Source organism: Chlamydotis macqueenii, chromosome 6 (assembly GCF_036417535.1).
Source record: "Chlamydotis macqueenii isolate bChlMac1 chromosome 6, bChlMac1.mat, whole genome shotgun sequence".
NCBI lineage: Eukaryota > Metazoa > Chordata > Aves > Otidiformes > Otididae > Chlamydotis > Chlamydotis macqueenii.
In genome coordinates this window covers 37,718,164-37,734,079 of record NC_141561.1, presented here as the reverse complement: position 1 = coordinate 37,734,079, position 15,916 = coordinate 37,718,164, and the positions used below count along the sequence as shown (strand labels likewise).

The 15,916-nt window shown below is 40.6% G+C and overlaps 1 protein-coding gene across 1 annotated transcript in view; it reads left to right on the top strand.

The window, feature by feature from the left end:
- ERBB4 (erb-b2 receptor tyrosine kinase 4) overlaps window positions 1-15,916 on the top strand; it is a 395,635-nt gene that overhangs the window by 350,987 nt on the left and 28,732 nt on the right. Inside the window, exons 23-27 of the mRNA XM_086751200.1 lie at window positions 4,230-4,385; window positions 8,268-8,343; window positions 10,310-10,456; window positions 12,355-12,452; window positions 14,958-15,128. Coding sequence (XP_086607326.1) covers window positions 4,230-4,385; window positions 8,268-8,343; window positions 10,310-10,456; window positions 12,355-12,452; window positions 14,958-15,128 — 648 coding nt within the window. The remainder of the gene's footprint in view (window positions 1-4,229; window positions 4,386-8,267; window positions 8,344-10,309; window positions 10,457-12,354; window positions 12,453-14,957; window positions 15,129-15,916) is intronic.

The following is a 15,916-nucleotide window of genomic DNA, read 5'->3' as shown; positions in this document are numbered from 1 at the left end:
ATGTATAAACGCGTGGGCTGGGCAGGCTAGTAATCATGTAGGCAAGGGTGAAAGACCTTTAACGCTAATGAAAGTCCTGGCAAGGGCATTTATGTCTGCTTCTGAAAGGGGAATTTACATTTTCACAGTTGCATGATGACATGGGTAGAAGGGATCTAGGCTACAAGCGGTTTTACTGCTGTGTCTGTCTAGGTAAAGATCCATATAGCACACATTTGTCTTCATACATGACTCTGGTACTGGATGAGGAATAAGAGATGCAGTTGTGGAAGATAAAAGGCTATTCCTCACTCATCTTGAAGTTCCAAAGGACTTCCTCAACTTATCTGTGTTATAGCTGTTTGCAGTGGCTGTTTGATTTCTTAATAGCATTAGGCGCTGATTCAGAGAGTGATTTTATGTTAACGGATCCCAGCAGTAATTGCATTTCTAATGACATTCTCTGTGAGGAAACCTCTGCCATGACTGTGATGAGCTAGTATCAGAGATGAGCAGGTCACGGCTGATTCTTGTCTTTGTGTGAGATTAATCTGGACTGAGAGATAATGGGACAACTGATCTGTAATGACTTGATGTTGAACTTTTTCCTCTTTGGTTTCAGCACAAAAGTCCCACCCTATTGTGGATATTCCAATACATATACTAAAGTGTGGGGTTCTTATTATCTGGATGTTTTATGCTTCGATGATTTTATGGGATCTGCATCACTCTAATTTGGACAAGTCCTGAAGAGCACTTCATTTTCCCAGGCTCACAGATCACTCCTCGGATGGTACAGCACCATGTCTTTTGGATTGGGCTTTAAAGCGTTTTACAAATAGATCCCTTTCCATTGTCAGGGTCTAGGGTCACTTGTAGTTCTGTCTTGTAACTCATAATATGTCCTCTTGGTTTTTTGATCATGGGCTTGTTGGGTGGTGACGGCACCAGCTATTGTAATGAAGAGACTTTTTTTTTTTTAGTCATATTTCTGTGCCATGTAAAAAGATTAGTGATGTATGTAGAGCGCTTTTCCTCACAGGTTCAAAAATGTCTTCAAGTGATGATTCTTGGCATAGTATATATTTAAACAGTATTGCTGCAGTGAATACTGTAGGATTCCCATTTTTAGGTTGTTTTCATTCTGCTTGTATAATCTCATTTATTGAAAGCATATAGATATCTTTCCTCTTATACCATCCACCTTTAAAACTTGTTGATTAGATATCAGGAAAGTTGAACATGTTTACACTGGATACTCCTAAGAGCATTTACATTTCTGCGGGTCGTGGACCTGCAGAGGGTTTTGTAGCTGGCAACCCTACATGTGTTGTTTTTAGCTTTGCAGATAATACAGGTGGGAAAAAGCCCCAAGAAGCTTGTTTGACAGAGGTGAGGTAAACTGTAAGTACAATGAGACACACACAGCTATTTCTGCCCTCTTTCTGGATAGAAAAGAAAACTAGGTGTGCTGTTAGGTTGGGAGCAGTATTCAGGTTGGTGATTAGACATTTTTCTAGTTCATAAGAGAGTGTGAGGCTAGGTTGAATAAAATATTATCTTACTAAGACAGTATTAAATAATAGCACAAGATTGAAATAAATGGAAATTAATTAGTAGAATAAACAGTGAAACATCCTAAAGTAGTAGCCTACATGTTTAAAAAAATGCTTGGAAATTAAATATGTAGAGAAGGTAAAAGAGGACCAAGGAGGCATGGTTAAGAGTTTGATTGTTTAACTCTTTCAATGAAGGACATTTTTGGACAGCTTAACTCTCCATTCCTGCAATCGTTAACTAAAGACGGGAGGCTAAAGCCTTGGTACAGGTAATCTGTTTTGATTTTAATAAAACAGAAATTCAAAATAAATCTGCAATATCTTCATATCATTTCAGTGGTGATAGGTACAAATTAATCTATTAAAAATGAAAATTTTGTTTGGGCCCTAATGTATTCTGATAGTAACAGAATTCTTTCATCAAATTCTCTGGGTTCTTAAGTCCTCATCAGATTCTGCCCACAAAGATCTGTTTGCAGGTTTGGACATTTCTTTTCTCCATGCTTTATTCGAAGGTATTGAGAATTTTGACCAAATATGGATATTGGAAGTTATGTCAAATCTATGAAGTTTTAGAAGTATTTCTGTTCATTCTAAAAATGTGAGATTTTTCCTAAACTAAGTAGAAAGGAAGTATAAGCAGCAGCTTGAGACCTTTTATTCAGGGAGTAGCTCTTTTGCAGTGAAAGATGCAAGACTGAAGAGAGGTGCTTGATCTCATCAGACTGGCTGCAAGACCCCCAGGTGAAAGGGAGGGACATGAGACTGGGAGGTTGCTGTAGTCCACCTGCTTCCCAGAGTACTTGGTATGAGCAGTGTTGACACTGCCTTGAAGCACTTTCTGGTTACTTTTCGAGTTTAGAGATGTGAAACAGGATTTATATGAATTCCCAGTTTGTCTGAATTTTACAAGGCCACTTTTATGGTTGTTCCTCCTTTATTACACAGCATCGTTGCTATTGACTGTGTTTTCTTTTTCTGGTTGAATATCTTCAGATGGTAATTCTTGTGCTAAGTCCTGGTGCTTCTGGTTTCATAGTGTGTTTGTTGTGTAACTCACGATTGTTTGACCTATGAGATTTATTTGTCCTTTATCTACAGGTTTTAATTTGGTATGAAAAAAAAAATGCTTTCAAAGACTTACAGTTCTGATGTTCAATAGACAAAAGTGTTGATTTGCAATTGGCAGGAGGGTGTGTTTGCTTCATCTAGCAGTGCTTTTAAAAAATAATTCCATTTTCTTTATTACAAAGAGTCCCCATATCCCCTTTCAAACCACATTCGTGTTGACTGCAGCAAGGCCTATAGCATTAAAAATGAAATAGTGTTTATGCTAAATGTTCTCCCACATATCTTCAAACCTTTTCGCAGTGTTTGCAATTAAATTTTTCACCTAAAAGCTACAGCCATTCAGAGCTCCACTTGATGCTTTTTGTAAAGATATCTACTTTCTGTCAAGAAAGGGCTACATTCTGGCCCAGTGACCATGAGTGGTGGCTTACCCATACGCCTTGTCCTCCTGATACGTATGGGGATAGTGTGAGCTTATGCTGTGAAACGGAATAAAATGTGGCCCATGACACTGAGTAATCTGGTTATTTTAATCACTACCTGTGACTCTCTGAATTATCATCTGTATAATGGGATAATATGATCTCGTCAGTATTCAACAATGACTTTTTAAAAATTACCATATATATTATACAGAGCTAATATATTAAGAGATACCTTAAGGGTAATTATCAAGTGTGTAATTTCATCTGTATGTTCTTATAATGATGGTTAATGTCATAAATGCCTTTTTATGAAATTATAGCCTTGTAACCTTACCTGACTATCCTTTGTGTGTCACATAATTAATAAGACCAAGCTTTGGTGTTCATCTTGGTGTCACAAAGCATCATGTAAACTTCATACTGATGGTAGATGGTTAGTCTCTCATCAGACTAAGAATAAGGTTAACGCCAGGCAACTTGAGTGTATGTCACCTTATCTTTAAAGGCAGCTGGATGGACTTGTTAACAGAGTACCTCTAATAGAATATATATACTCATTTTTTAAAAATGGCCTAATGGTCTAATATCTTATTATAATAGTACATGCAAAATTTTAAGGGAGTGAAAAGGCAAGTGGGTTGCAGCATTTGGAATAAAGAATTGTTTTCCTTCTGGTCCACTGAGGGTAGTGAAAATTTGTGTCCAACTTAAAAGCATTTAGCGAAACTTCATTTTGAATTGAACACACTTGCCTGGAATGTAGAAGAGCTGGGATTGTTTCCCAGTCTGGCCTAATTTCTATGGGGCTCTGGCTAAGTTGGTTATTTTTTTATGATCTTCATATTTCCTGTCTGAAAAATAAGGACTGTAATATTTCTTTTCTTTGTCTCTCATTTCCAGATTTTAAACTTGATGGAACAAAGGAGATATCTATGTGGGGTTTTGTTGGTCTTTTTTTCCCTTTGGCACTTACCATAGAATCTTACAGAATCATTCACATTGGAAGGAACCTAAGGTCATCTAATCCCTCCTCCTGCTCAGAGCAAGGGCAGTGTTGAACTTCTGCCCTCCAGATCATTTTCTTATTGTGAATACTAATAAAGGAACCAGAAATTTTACATGTCACCAGTTAAAAGTAGTTCTAATAAAACATATAAGACTCATTAAGATTATTTTACTGTTCTTTGCCCTTCAGGGAATGATGTACCTGGAAGAGAGGAGACTTGTCCACCGAGACTTGGCAGCCCGTAATGTCTTGGTGAAATCACCAAACCATGTGAAGATCACTGACTTTGGCTTGGCCAGGCTTTTGGAAGGAGATGAGAAGGAGTATAATGCTGATGGAGGAAAGGTGAGTGCGTACATGTCTGGAAGTAAATATATCATTATGACAAACCTCATGAAGTTGCTCTTTAGGGCAGTGTATCCCTACGGGACTATTATCTATGTAAGAAAGTCTGTCAGTGACTTAGCAAACTGTGTTGTGACAGCACACGTAAAAGCTGCTCATTTTTTGCTCACTGAGCTTCTCCAGGTGCCAAAGTATAATTGAACACTTTTCACGCTCAGTATTAGGTTTTGTTCATATGCTCTATTTTGTGTTTTACTTTGAAGACTTCGAAGTCAGTTCAATGAGTGAAGGATGTTCTAGGGCATTTCTGCCAAGCCCCTTTCTCTGGTCAGTGTGGGCCTCAATAACTTGCAGTCTTATTTTCCCAAACAAATAATTTTCCAGAAAAAAAAAAAGGAAGTCCACTGAACATATGAACATATTTGTAGCATATGAGAGTTTACATATGTTCAGCAAAGGGCCACCTCTTCTATCCCAGTGGAAAAGCCTGCGTATGCTATTTCTTGCATCCAGGTCTCCAATACCATGCTGAATGCCAAGCTAGCTTGAGGATAGTTATGAAAACAGACATTGTAGGAGATACCAGGACTTCAGGAGAGCAGATTTTGACCTCTTAAGGGATCTGATTGGCAGAGTAACATGGGATAAAGCCCTGAAGGGAAGAGGGGCCCAAGAAAGCTAATTAATGTTCAAGGATCACCTCCTTCAAGTTCAGGAGTGGTGCATCCCAACAAAGGGAGGTCAGGCAAAAACAGCAGATGGCCTGCATGGATGAACAAGTTGCTCCTGAACCAACTGAAAAACAAAAAGGAAGCCTACAGAGGGTGGAAGCAAGGACAGGTAGCCTGGGAGGAATACAGAGAAATTGTCTGAGCAGCCAGGGATCAAGTTAGAAAAGCTAAAGCCCTGATTGAATTTAATCTGGCCAGGGACGTCAAGGGCAACGAGAAAAGCTTCTGTAGGTATGTTGGGGATAAAAGGAAGACTAGGGAAAATGTAAGCCCTCTCTGGAAGGAAACAGGAGACCTGTTTACTCAGGTCATGGAGAAGGCTGAGGCACTCAATGAGGGCTCTAGCCACACCACCCAAGTTGCAGAAGGGAAAGACAGGGCCGAGGAGAATGAAGAACTGCCCACTGTAGGAGAAGAGCAGGTTGAAGACCATCTAAGGAACCTGAAGGTACATAAGTCCATAGGACGTGATGAGGTGCATCCGCGAGTCCTGAGGGAACTGGTAGATGAAGTTGCCAAGCCGCTGTCCATCATATTTGAGAAGGCGTGGCAGTCTGGTGATGTTCCCACTGACTGGAAAAGGGGTAACATAACCCCCATTTTTAAAAAGAAAAATAAAGAAGACCCAGGGAACTACAGGCCAGTCAGTCTCACCTCTGTGCTTGGCAAGGCCATGGAGCAGATCCTTCTGGAAACCATGCTGAGGCACATGGAAAATAAGGAGGTGACTGGTGACAGCCAGCATGACTTCAATGAGGGCTAACTGTGCCTAATCAGTTTGGTGGCCTTCTATGATGAGATTACAGCATTCATGGACAAGGGACGAGCAACTGATGTCAGCTATCTGGACTTGTGCAAAGCTTTTGACACTGTCCCACACGACATCCTTCTCTCTAAACTGGAGAGATGTGGATTTGATGGACGAACCACTCAGTGGATAAGGAATTGGCTGGATGGCCACACTCAAAGAGTTGTGGTCAACAGCTCAATGTCCAAGTGGAGACCAGTGATGAGTGGCGTTCCTCAGGGGTCAGTATTGGGCCCAGCCCTGTTCAGCATCTTTGTCGGTGACATGCACAGTGGGATAGAGTGCACCCTCAGCAAGTTCACAGACAACACTGGTTGGAACTAGATGATCTTTAAGTTCCCTTCCAACCCAAACCATTCTATGATTCTATGATTTTCCCGTATTACTTTTCAGCATAGCGCACATCTATGTAGTGCCTCACCTCATTTCTGATGCCTTCAGATTAACGAATTATAAAATTCAGAAGGCTGTAAGTAAAGGCTGAAAGCACATCCTGCTGCCAGCTGCTCCCTAAACATCTTGAAATTTCACATTTCAACCTGTCACAAAATCCCAAGGGATTTTGCCTCTCCTGTCATTCCTTTTCGTGAATGTTCAGCTTGCTTTCTGCCTAGTTGCTATCCGTGTTTCTCACTCATGCCCTTGTCTGGGACGAACAGCTGTTGCCAGTGTGTGCTTTTCTGCTGTATGTGCTGCTGCTTTATTTGTGTAGTTGCTGCCCTTGGCAGCCATTGCACGGATTACATCGGCATTTCAGTGAAAGAGGTGAAGAGCTTGAAAGGAGTCACTGGTGCATTTCCACTTCCCCAGTAAAAAGAGACCTCCTGTCGGGGAAGGTGACTTTGGCAGTCTTTCCTGATTCCTTCAGTTCTCTAACACCTCTTCAGTAACCTCTCTGTCTCTTCCCTCCATCACCCAGTGAATGACAGATTATGAGCTGGTCTTTGCAAACCAGCTGTCCCCTGGCAGCTGTTAGATGGTGTCTTGGACTTGTGAGGCCAGTCACACTGCTGGGGGTTCTGGAGCAGGATTTACACGTCAGATGTGTCACTTCCCAGTTCCAGAGAAGCATCCTGCAAATCCAGAAGACATTTGCAGCTTAAAGTTATATTGAGAGCATACTAAGACAGATTCACACTGGATAAAAGGAAAAACTTTTTCACGATGGGGACAATCAAGTGGTTGATCAGGTTGCCCAGGAAGGTGGTGCAGTTTCCATCCTTGGAGATTAAAGTCCGGACTGGATAAAGCCCTGAGTAACTTGATCTGATCTCGTAGCTGAACCTGCTTTGAGCCTGAGGTTGGACTGGAGACTTCCTGAGGTCGCTTCCAACCTGAGTTGACCCATGATGAGGAATGCAGCTTTGCTACTTCAGCAATTGTTCAAGTTTGGAATGACCCAGTCATATTTAATGGGAATGAAAGCAATACACTTCTGCAGAGTTTAGTGGAGGAGGATGAACTGTCTTTGTAAGTGCCAAGCCAACCTTTATTATAAAGTGCTATTTCTGCCATAATTGTATAGGTTATGCTCATTAGTCAACTGCATAGAAGGTATTTTCATAAGGGTTTGAATTAAAACATATCTTCTGCTTTTACATCCACCATCTGTTCAGATTTTGTGTGCAGTCATGTATCTCTCTAGTTTATTCCAGTATGTCTTCCATAGTTCCAAATTAGGGACACCCATACAAGTCCATGCCAGGTAAAAATCTGGTTTTAATGTCTATCCCTTAGAAATTAATGGACTGCAAGACTGTGCCTCACAGGCCCAGCTCAGGAATGGGAAGCACTGTGAATCCATTTTAACACAAAGTCAAGGGGGCAAACCCTTATGGCTAACCTAGGTTTGTGTTTGCCTACACAGCCTTTTCTGTCAGAAGAGCTGCGCACCCCCAAGGGTAATTCAGAGCCAAAGGCTAACTCGGGACTTTTGACTTGCTTTCAGGAGGAACTTTTGTCACTGCAGTAGTGATACAGAGAACTGGGAAGGCTAAGTTCCTAATAAATATTGGAAGTTAGAAATAAAGCACTGTAAATTCTCCCCATTGCCTGTTCACTCTGATGATTATTATGTGGACTGTGAAGTATTGTGGACACTGCATTATTAGTTAGCTTCATTAGAGAGCAATCAGTGTAGCAGTGTCTGGTTTTGCAAACTGTTCGGGCAAAATTGCTGCTGGATTCCACCTTCTCAGCTCCACTTCAGGTTTAGGGGGATTGGATGTAATTTTTGCATTAGTCCAAAGGAAACAGGAAGGAAGCTGATGTCTACATACGAGATCTGTCTGTATTGTTTTAGTATTATATTTCTAATGTTACACTTCTCTTACCTTTCCCTAGATGCCAATTAAGTGGATGGCTCTGGAGTGCATACACTACAGGAAATTTACCCATCAGAGTGATGTTTGGAGCTATGGTAAATCTTCATGTGATTGTTTAAAAATATGTTTCTTGCAAAGTATTAAACCAAGCTCTGTTACTATGTTAAAAATGTCCTGTTTTCCTAGAGAAGTTAATTCTGGTGGGTTTTGCTCTTTTTTTTTTTTTTTTCCCCTTGTCTTCTCCCCCACACCCCTTAATGTCTAACTCTAAACAGCAATTGTTACTTGTCTCCAGCGTTACTTCCCTGCTCACTAAAATATATTATCATGATGTCCCTGCTGGGATGACTGCCGCAAGATCTGGGCTGGTAGCACTTTGGCTGATTATTATGACAGAAGAAGGCCTCTTTCAGCTCAGCCACAGATTCATAAAAATACAGCTGCAGGTCATGATTTTCAGCAGTCCTTTGAAAATCTTAACTCTAAAAGCCATGAATGTCAAAAAACATTTTCAGGCTTATGGGACTTTCTGTACCTACAGTCAGATGAAAGGGAATTTGTCATAATACAGAGCAAATACAGCAAGAGAAAGAAGAGAAAGAGACAAGCTCTCCAAGCTAACTAAAACAAGCATCCATTTAATTTCACAGATCATTTGGGAATTGGTTAGACAGGTCAGCTCATGTTGAATTCACACACACAAACACAAAAAAGTCACTTTGGAGAAATGAGGTGTTCATTTACTGTTGTTAATTCTGTTATCCAGATGAGCTATTGTGCCACATCTACTGAGCTGTCTGCCTGTTTATCTGGTATAGCTGTTGCTAATAAAATAATGTATACCTTTGTAAGTGGAATTTTTCAGCAGTATGTAGGGCTATGGGGTCCTGTTTGTATTTCCTGTTGCCTTATCATTTTGAAACAAAAAGGTGTACAATTGTATTCATTACTCACTTTTACCTGTGGGTAGCAGCAAAAGACACTGTTTGCTGTGCCTGGTTAGGTGCCCTCTTCTATTCAGCTGAGAAAAACATATGAAAGTTAAATTGATCATGTAAAACTCCTGTTTCTTCTCAAATTCTGTATACTCCATATCACTTAGGAAAAAATGTGCCTCCATTTATGAAATTCTTTTTAAATGTAAGAAGCCCAGATTATCTATAATCAGAAAGGACTAGACTAAAAACAATTGACAAGTTATAGTTATTGAACATCAACAAAGAGGTGAATGAGGGTGAAATAAATATGTATTTTATTTTACCGATGGTAATTTTGTCCATCACCTTTCGCATTAGCTTGACAGCTGGCAAAATATGGTTACTGATCTGGAGGTGTGTTTAAAATTACCTTTGCAATAAAAATAGAAGTTAAACTGCTGTGAGAGCAGCATTTTCAACATGTGAGAATTTGTTGGGGGATTAATTCTGTTACTTATGATAGATGATCTTTATTTCCATCTCTGATGCCAGAACAAATCCTATGGCTACTCAAAAACAGATTCTTGGTTTTGAAGCACAGCACTATCATAACGCAAATCCAGAAGGTGATTTAAGGAGAAAAAAAAAAAAGTACAAGTGGCTGTGAATTACTTACAAGGCAAAGACAATGGCATAATGTTACTCAGTGCTGTAACTTTGTGTGGAATTGATGCTCTAAGTTAGAGAATGTCTGTGGTTTTTCCCCTTAAAATAATAGAGTACATCGGCCATTCATTTTCCCTTTTGATATGATAAAAGAGTGCAATGCATTCTTCTATTATTTCATCCATTTACTTTACCACCATTTATTTGTCTTCAACCTTTCTCTTGTGCCTCAGATCTATCATGCTGCTTCTTACACTGATAGAAATTAGATAAGTTGCTTTGAAGATAAACACAAAGTGCTGTTTCACCATTTTCTGGAGCTCTTTAAATGGCAGACCAAACTTCAATGTTTTTACGGGCACTGGTAGTGAAAAAGAGACTGCAGTCCAGAATTGGACCAGAGTACTGCGCTGTAAGAAATTGTGAAGGAATCTGAGTAGAATGACCTCAAATATTAACACTTTTTTTTCCTGGGTAGGAGTCACTATCTGGGAGCTTATGACCTTTGGTGGAAAGCCGTACGATGGAATCCCAACTCGAGAGATCCCCGACCTCTTGGAGAAGGGAGAGCGGTTGCCCCAGCCTCCAATCTGCACTATTGATGTTTATATGGTGATGGTAAAGTGTAAGTAATTGTTGCTTTTAATATCCCTGTGCTCAGTGCAAGAGGGACGCTGGGTTAGAACATTTGCTTCTATAGTCTCTGACAGTGCTGGGTGATACAACAAGCTGCTTAAAAACAAAAGCTTCCCAAGATACTGTAAATTCCATTTAAATACTGTGTGCACATTTTTTGCAATTGCAAAAGATATTAATTTAGCCATGAAGGGTTGACTTAGCTCAGCTTCTTATTATTGTCAGATGGTATCTCGTATTCTTACTGCGAAGAGAAAATTGTATGATTGTTATTGTAAACCCTTGTCATTTCCATGACAATTGATTTTGATGTTAAAAAAGATACTATTAAACATAATTACGGTACATGGATACCCAGCCAGTGAAGGTTATGAGGAGAAATGCTGGCTCCAAATATTGAGGAAAGAAAGCCATGAATGTTTTATTGTTAGTAACAAGAATGATGATTGCAATAGCAATAATAAAAAGTTAAATTAATTCAAGAAATACTACAGAGAGGATGATTTTTCATCATTCTTAGTCCAGTACAATAATTTATGAATATTTTTACTTCAGCAAAAAAGGAAAACAGTCCGCACGTGTTTTCTTACTACCCTTTTATCTCTAAGATACCCACAGTAGTGACAGTATCCTCCAAGGCTATGCTTGTAATTTAAAAAGAATTAGGAACATCTCTCTGGTGTTTCTGACTTAATTTAACTGAGATTAACATACAGACATCTCATCCATCTTATATAGTCCTTTCTCTTTTGCTTTGTACACAAAAACACTGAAAGGAAGCAAATAAAACTAGAAGTTGTATGTAACGTATCATCTGAAAACAGTTGCACTGTGCATGCAGGTATGGAAATTGAGGAGTGCAAGGGGTTCATGTTGGTTGAGTGCAAAAGTGTTCCATCTGATAGGATTTCAAATGAGTATGAGGTGAATGTCAGTGGACAAAAGAAAGTCCTAGTAGATGGGATATTCTGGAAGATGGAAAGTTAAGCTAGACGTACAGACTTGGTTCTGTAACATTTGTGCGAAATTTTTTATAAGCTATAGTGGCTTTGTTTTTCCTGCTTTGGTCACTTCTTCAGTTAAACAGCACGAAGGAGATAAGGCCTGCTTCGTTTAGCCTCCCTGGCAAGTGAGAACATGTTCTTTGGGAAGCTGCTGATAGGATCTTCCATTAGAAAAAGCTGGCACTGAGATAAGCTAGTTGCTGGTGGTAACTGCCTATGCTACTTGCTTGTTTTGCAAAAAGGATTAGCAGAGATTGAGAATTGTTGTTCCTAATGAATGTTTCTTGGTGAGTGAAGGACAAAAGAATCACCCTTACTCGATTAAAATAGCATCTAATGCTTTGTGCTAGGTCTATGTTAATCATGCAGACACGTGAATGCAGAATTACCTAAACGATGGATGCAAGTTCAGTCATCCTGTAGATCTGCTGAGCAGCTCTTTTTAATCTACGTCGCTGTGGAGCAGTAGGTCAGTTAAAGTAAAAATGTGTTTGGTAGTAACTTTAATAAACCCACTAGACTCAGATGAGAACAGATTCGTTATATTAGAAGTTGAACGCATCCATAATAAAAGATAGTCAGAGCTGCCATTTAAATGGCAAGACAGACACAGAAAATTGCAAGGCATTGTTACTCTTTCTGTTTTGGGTATGGGAAACAGGAGCTTAGAGCAAATTAAGAAGAAATCCATGCAGTGTGGAACAATCTAGTCTTCTCTGGCCAAGACCAGATGTTCTAGCTGTCCATTCTTCTGGGCTCTTTATTGCAACTTTTCTTTAGGTCAGAGCTATCAAGGACTTAAAACTTGTGCATTTTTAAAAACTGAATTATTTCTTCCATTGACTATTTACTGTTTTCTTTCTCATCTTTCATCTGTCCCCAGGCTGGATGATTGATGCTGACAGTCGGCCGAAATTCAAGGAGCTGGCTGCTGAATTCTCTAGAATGGCTCGAGACCCACAGAGATACCTAGTAATTCAGGTAAGCAACTCTGCAACATAGGAGGGGGGAAAAGAATTCTATCTGCCAAACCTGACTGCTAAGGGGATTGCCTTTGAATCTCTTAAGTTCATGGTGCTGTTGAACTTAAAGCAAACAGTGATCACAGTACTATAAAAGAATGAAGTAGAATGGCCAGTGTCAGTATCTCAAAAAAAAAAAAAAATCTGAAATTCACTTCCTAAGCTTGTATTTATGAGCACTTGTGCAAGATCATAGAATCATAGAATGGTTAGGCTTGGAAGGGACCTTCAAAGCCCATCCAGTCCAACTCCCCTGCAAGGAGCAGGGACATCTCCAACCGGATCAGGTTGCTCAGAGCCCCAGCCAACCTGGCCTGGAATGTTTCCAGGGAGGGATGCCCATGGGGCATCCACCACCTTTCTGGGCAAGATCTGGCTTGCCAAGATCTGACTTGGCAAGCTGCTCAGTACTTTGCATTCTTTCATGAAACTGGGGACAAGATTTGTCCATCAGTGGACAGTGGACCTACTTTAGACCAAGGACTTGCTTGGTTCTAAGCCTTGCTTAGGCTGAATCTCAGTGGATTATCCTGAAAAGACTCTTCCCTGCACTGCTGAGGTCATAAGAAAGTTTATTGTTATAGCCTAAAGATAAAGATTTCACAGAAGACAGGGAGTTGTGTCAGATGACTACCCCTCATGCTAGAGAGGAGCTTCCCTCTGTGTCCTCCTTAGGCTGTCTGGGCTCTGTAGTGCTTCACAGTCCCTGCAATAGACCCACGCCAGCATGGTTCTTCACATGAAACTACACCGTGGCAGCAGGGCAGTACCAATATAGCCGCGTCTGTCAACGACATCTAGCTAGAGCTGTGTACGCCCTGCATGCAGGCATATGTGAAAATTTTTATCCTTTCACGTTCTGCAGAAGCCTAGAGTTGTGTATGTATTTATTACAATTCAGACTCAAGCCACAGAACGTGAATCCAACTATTTGCTGAGGTCCTTGGATTGTCCCAGTGTGTGAGCAGTTCAAATGAAATTGAAAAATTAAAAGTAGTAAGGTGATGTTGAAACACCAGAGACCAAAGCATGGAATTAGTTTGGTCCAGGTAATGATGCTCTCGTGCTGTATCTGCTTCACATCATGGAGTACAGGGCAGAGATACATCCATCTGGTCCTTAGCTTCCCACTGACGCAAAAATTCCTAGCTAGAGCCTCCAGAAGGACACTTCACTGCCACTTTGTTTCCTGATTGCTTTTGGGTCTAGTGCTAGTCTCACCATATGGTGTTTCATTTCACTGTGTAGACATGCTAGCCTTATGGGGTATTATTGCATAGTGTGAATGTACGCTACTCTCCTTCAGCTTGAGGAGAAGTAAAATATATTTGAAAAGTAAAATACTAGTCAAGAGGATTTGTGGTGCTGAATGTGGAATTTCTCTTGCAGTATTTCCCACTGTGTTAAATTATAAGTTCAGCTGATACAAGTGATTCTGGAAAAATCAGTCTGATTAAATTACTTTGTTAGATAGAACATGTTTCCCTGTCCCAAATACCTCTTCCCTCCCTTTCTCTCCCCTCCCCTTCCTTCTTCTGTTTTGTAGCCTAGTGGATATTTCATCTTCTGAGTCATCCTCTCCAGTGATCTTTGCAGACAATATAGGCCATACACTTCTTGAGGAGAAACCAGAGTAACTCCATTGCACTGGTACCTCTGCCATTTTGACTCCCCATTCCCTCCAGATGCTAGACTCACAAGCTTGCTGTTGAGCTTTTAAACTGCTCTGTACGCACTCCATAGCACAGCCGTCATTCCCTGCTGGATTCCACATGTGGCATAATAATTCTTGTGGAGTGGGAGGCCATTCTTTATCTATGAAGTTAAGTTCAGCATAATTTATATGGACTATTAGGTGTCCGGGGCATGGGCTGCCTTTTGTGATGTTTTGTGGCACCAGGCAAAGCGCAGCCCTGATTTACCTCTCCAGCTTTTAGATGCTGTTTCAATAAAAATACGTATCGTTGTTGTTGCTGTTGTTCTCTGGTTTGATTTTTATTCCCTTCGGCTCTGTTACATTCTGCAGAACTTTCCATATGGATGAGAGGGAAATTTAGCTGCTGAGTCCCTAAAAATACAAATGAAAATAAAGCAAACAGCCAGACACAGCAGTTTCCATGTTATTTAACCACACCACCATGTGAGCCTAAATAGGTGAAATATTTCACAAATTATACCAGACCTTGACAGAACTTGGGTCGAAAACTGAGCTTTTACAGGAGAAAGAAGAAAAAATAAAAGCTTGATTTGTGCAGTTATTCCTTTTCTGTCATTGTATTCCCAGTTAAAAAAAAAAAAAATCAAAACAAATGATGTGGATGTGATGCTTTAGTACAAACAAAGCAGCATGTGTGGTTCCTGCAGCCTGGCTGCTAGGGCATAAAGAAGGCTGAAGTTCCCTGTTTGGGAAATCAGTCCATCTTTTGACTGACCGTTTTCCTCTCTTAATCCACGACCTGTTTAGGGAGATGATCGTATGAAGCTCCCAAGCCCAAATGACAGCAAGTTCTTCCAAAACCTTCTCGATGAGGGAGACCTGGAAGATATGATGGATGCTGAAGAGTATCTTGTTCCTCAAGCCTTCAACATCCCTCCTCCCATCTACACCTCCAGGACAAGAATTGATTCCAACAGGGTAAGAGCAAACTCTAGCAGAAAATACTGGTTATTATAAAAGCACAGGTGGAGATTTAAGTACACTAATCAAACACAGGCCAGAGTTGCCTTGGGAATTACAAGCTCCCATTGTAAGGACAGTGACTATAAAAATGTTGTCACTGGGTTCCCTGTTCATTGTGCCTCAGTGAATTCTAAATTAGTAGCTTAGCCTTGACTGAACAAAGGCTTGGCTTGAACTGCCTGTCTTGAAAGCACAGCTGAGGCTTCTGAAATCAAGCAGTGTTGTTTCTCAGTTGGGTACCATCCTAGCAGGAAGCGCACAGCTCTGATTCTCCCATCCCTGCAATCCTATAGTCTTGACAAGGTTGGCACTGATGTAACTGAGGGCAGCTGGATATATAGTTAATGCTGCTTTTGTGTCTGGAGCCAAATTTCAGACCCCGCCCCTTTTCCTGTTTGTATGTGATGCTTTCATCACCCTCCTTCACAAGCATGTGTTTTTGCTGAGCACACCAGATTTTAGCATGTTGATCTTCATAACACAGCTGTCAAGGGAGGAAATGCCGTACATTTTACAGGGGGAGCTGAGGCACAGAGAGTGTTCAGGTGGAATTCAGCTCATGTAACTCTAACTATTGAAAGGGCAGGCATATAATCTAAGCTCTTCATATAGACTATGTTTTGTGTCATTGGAGAAGAGTGCATCCAGTGAGTGATTACCGCTGCCTGCCTTGAGCATTTACAGTGGGATAAGTTACTTTCTGGAGGTGTCTTTGTCTGCTGACCACTGACAGCTCCAGAGCA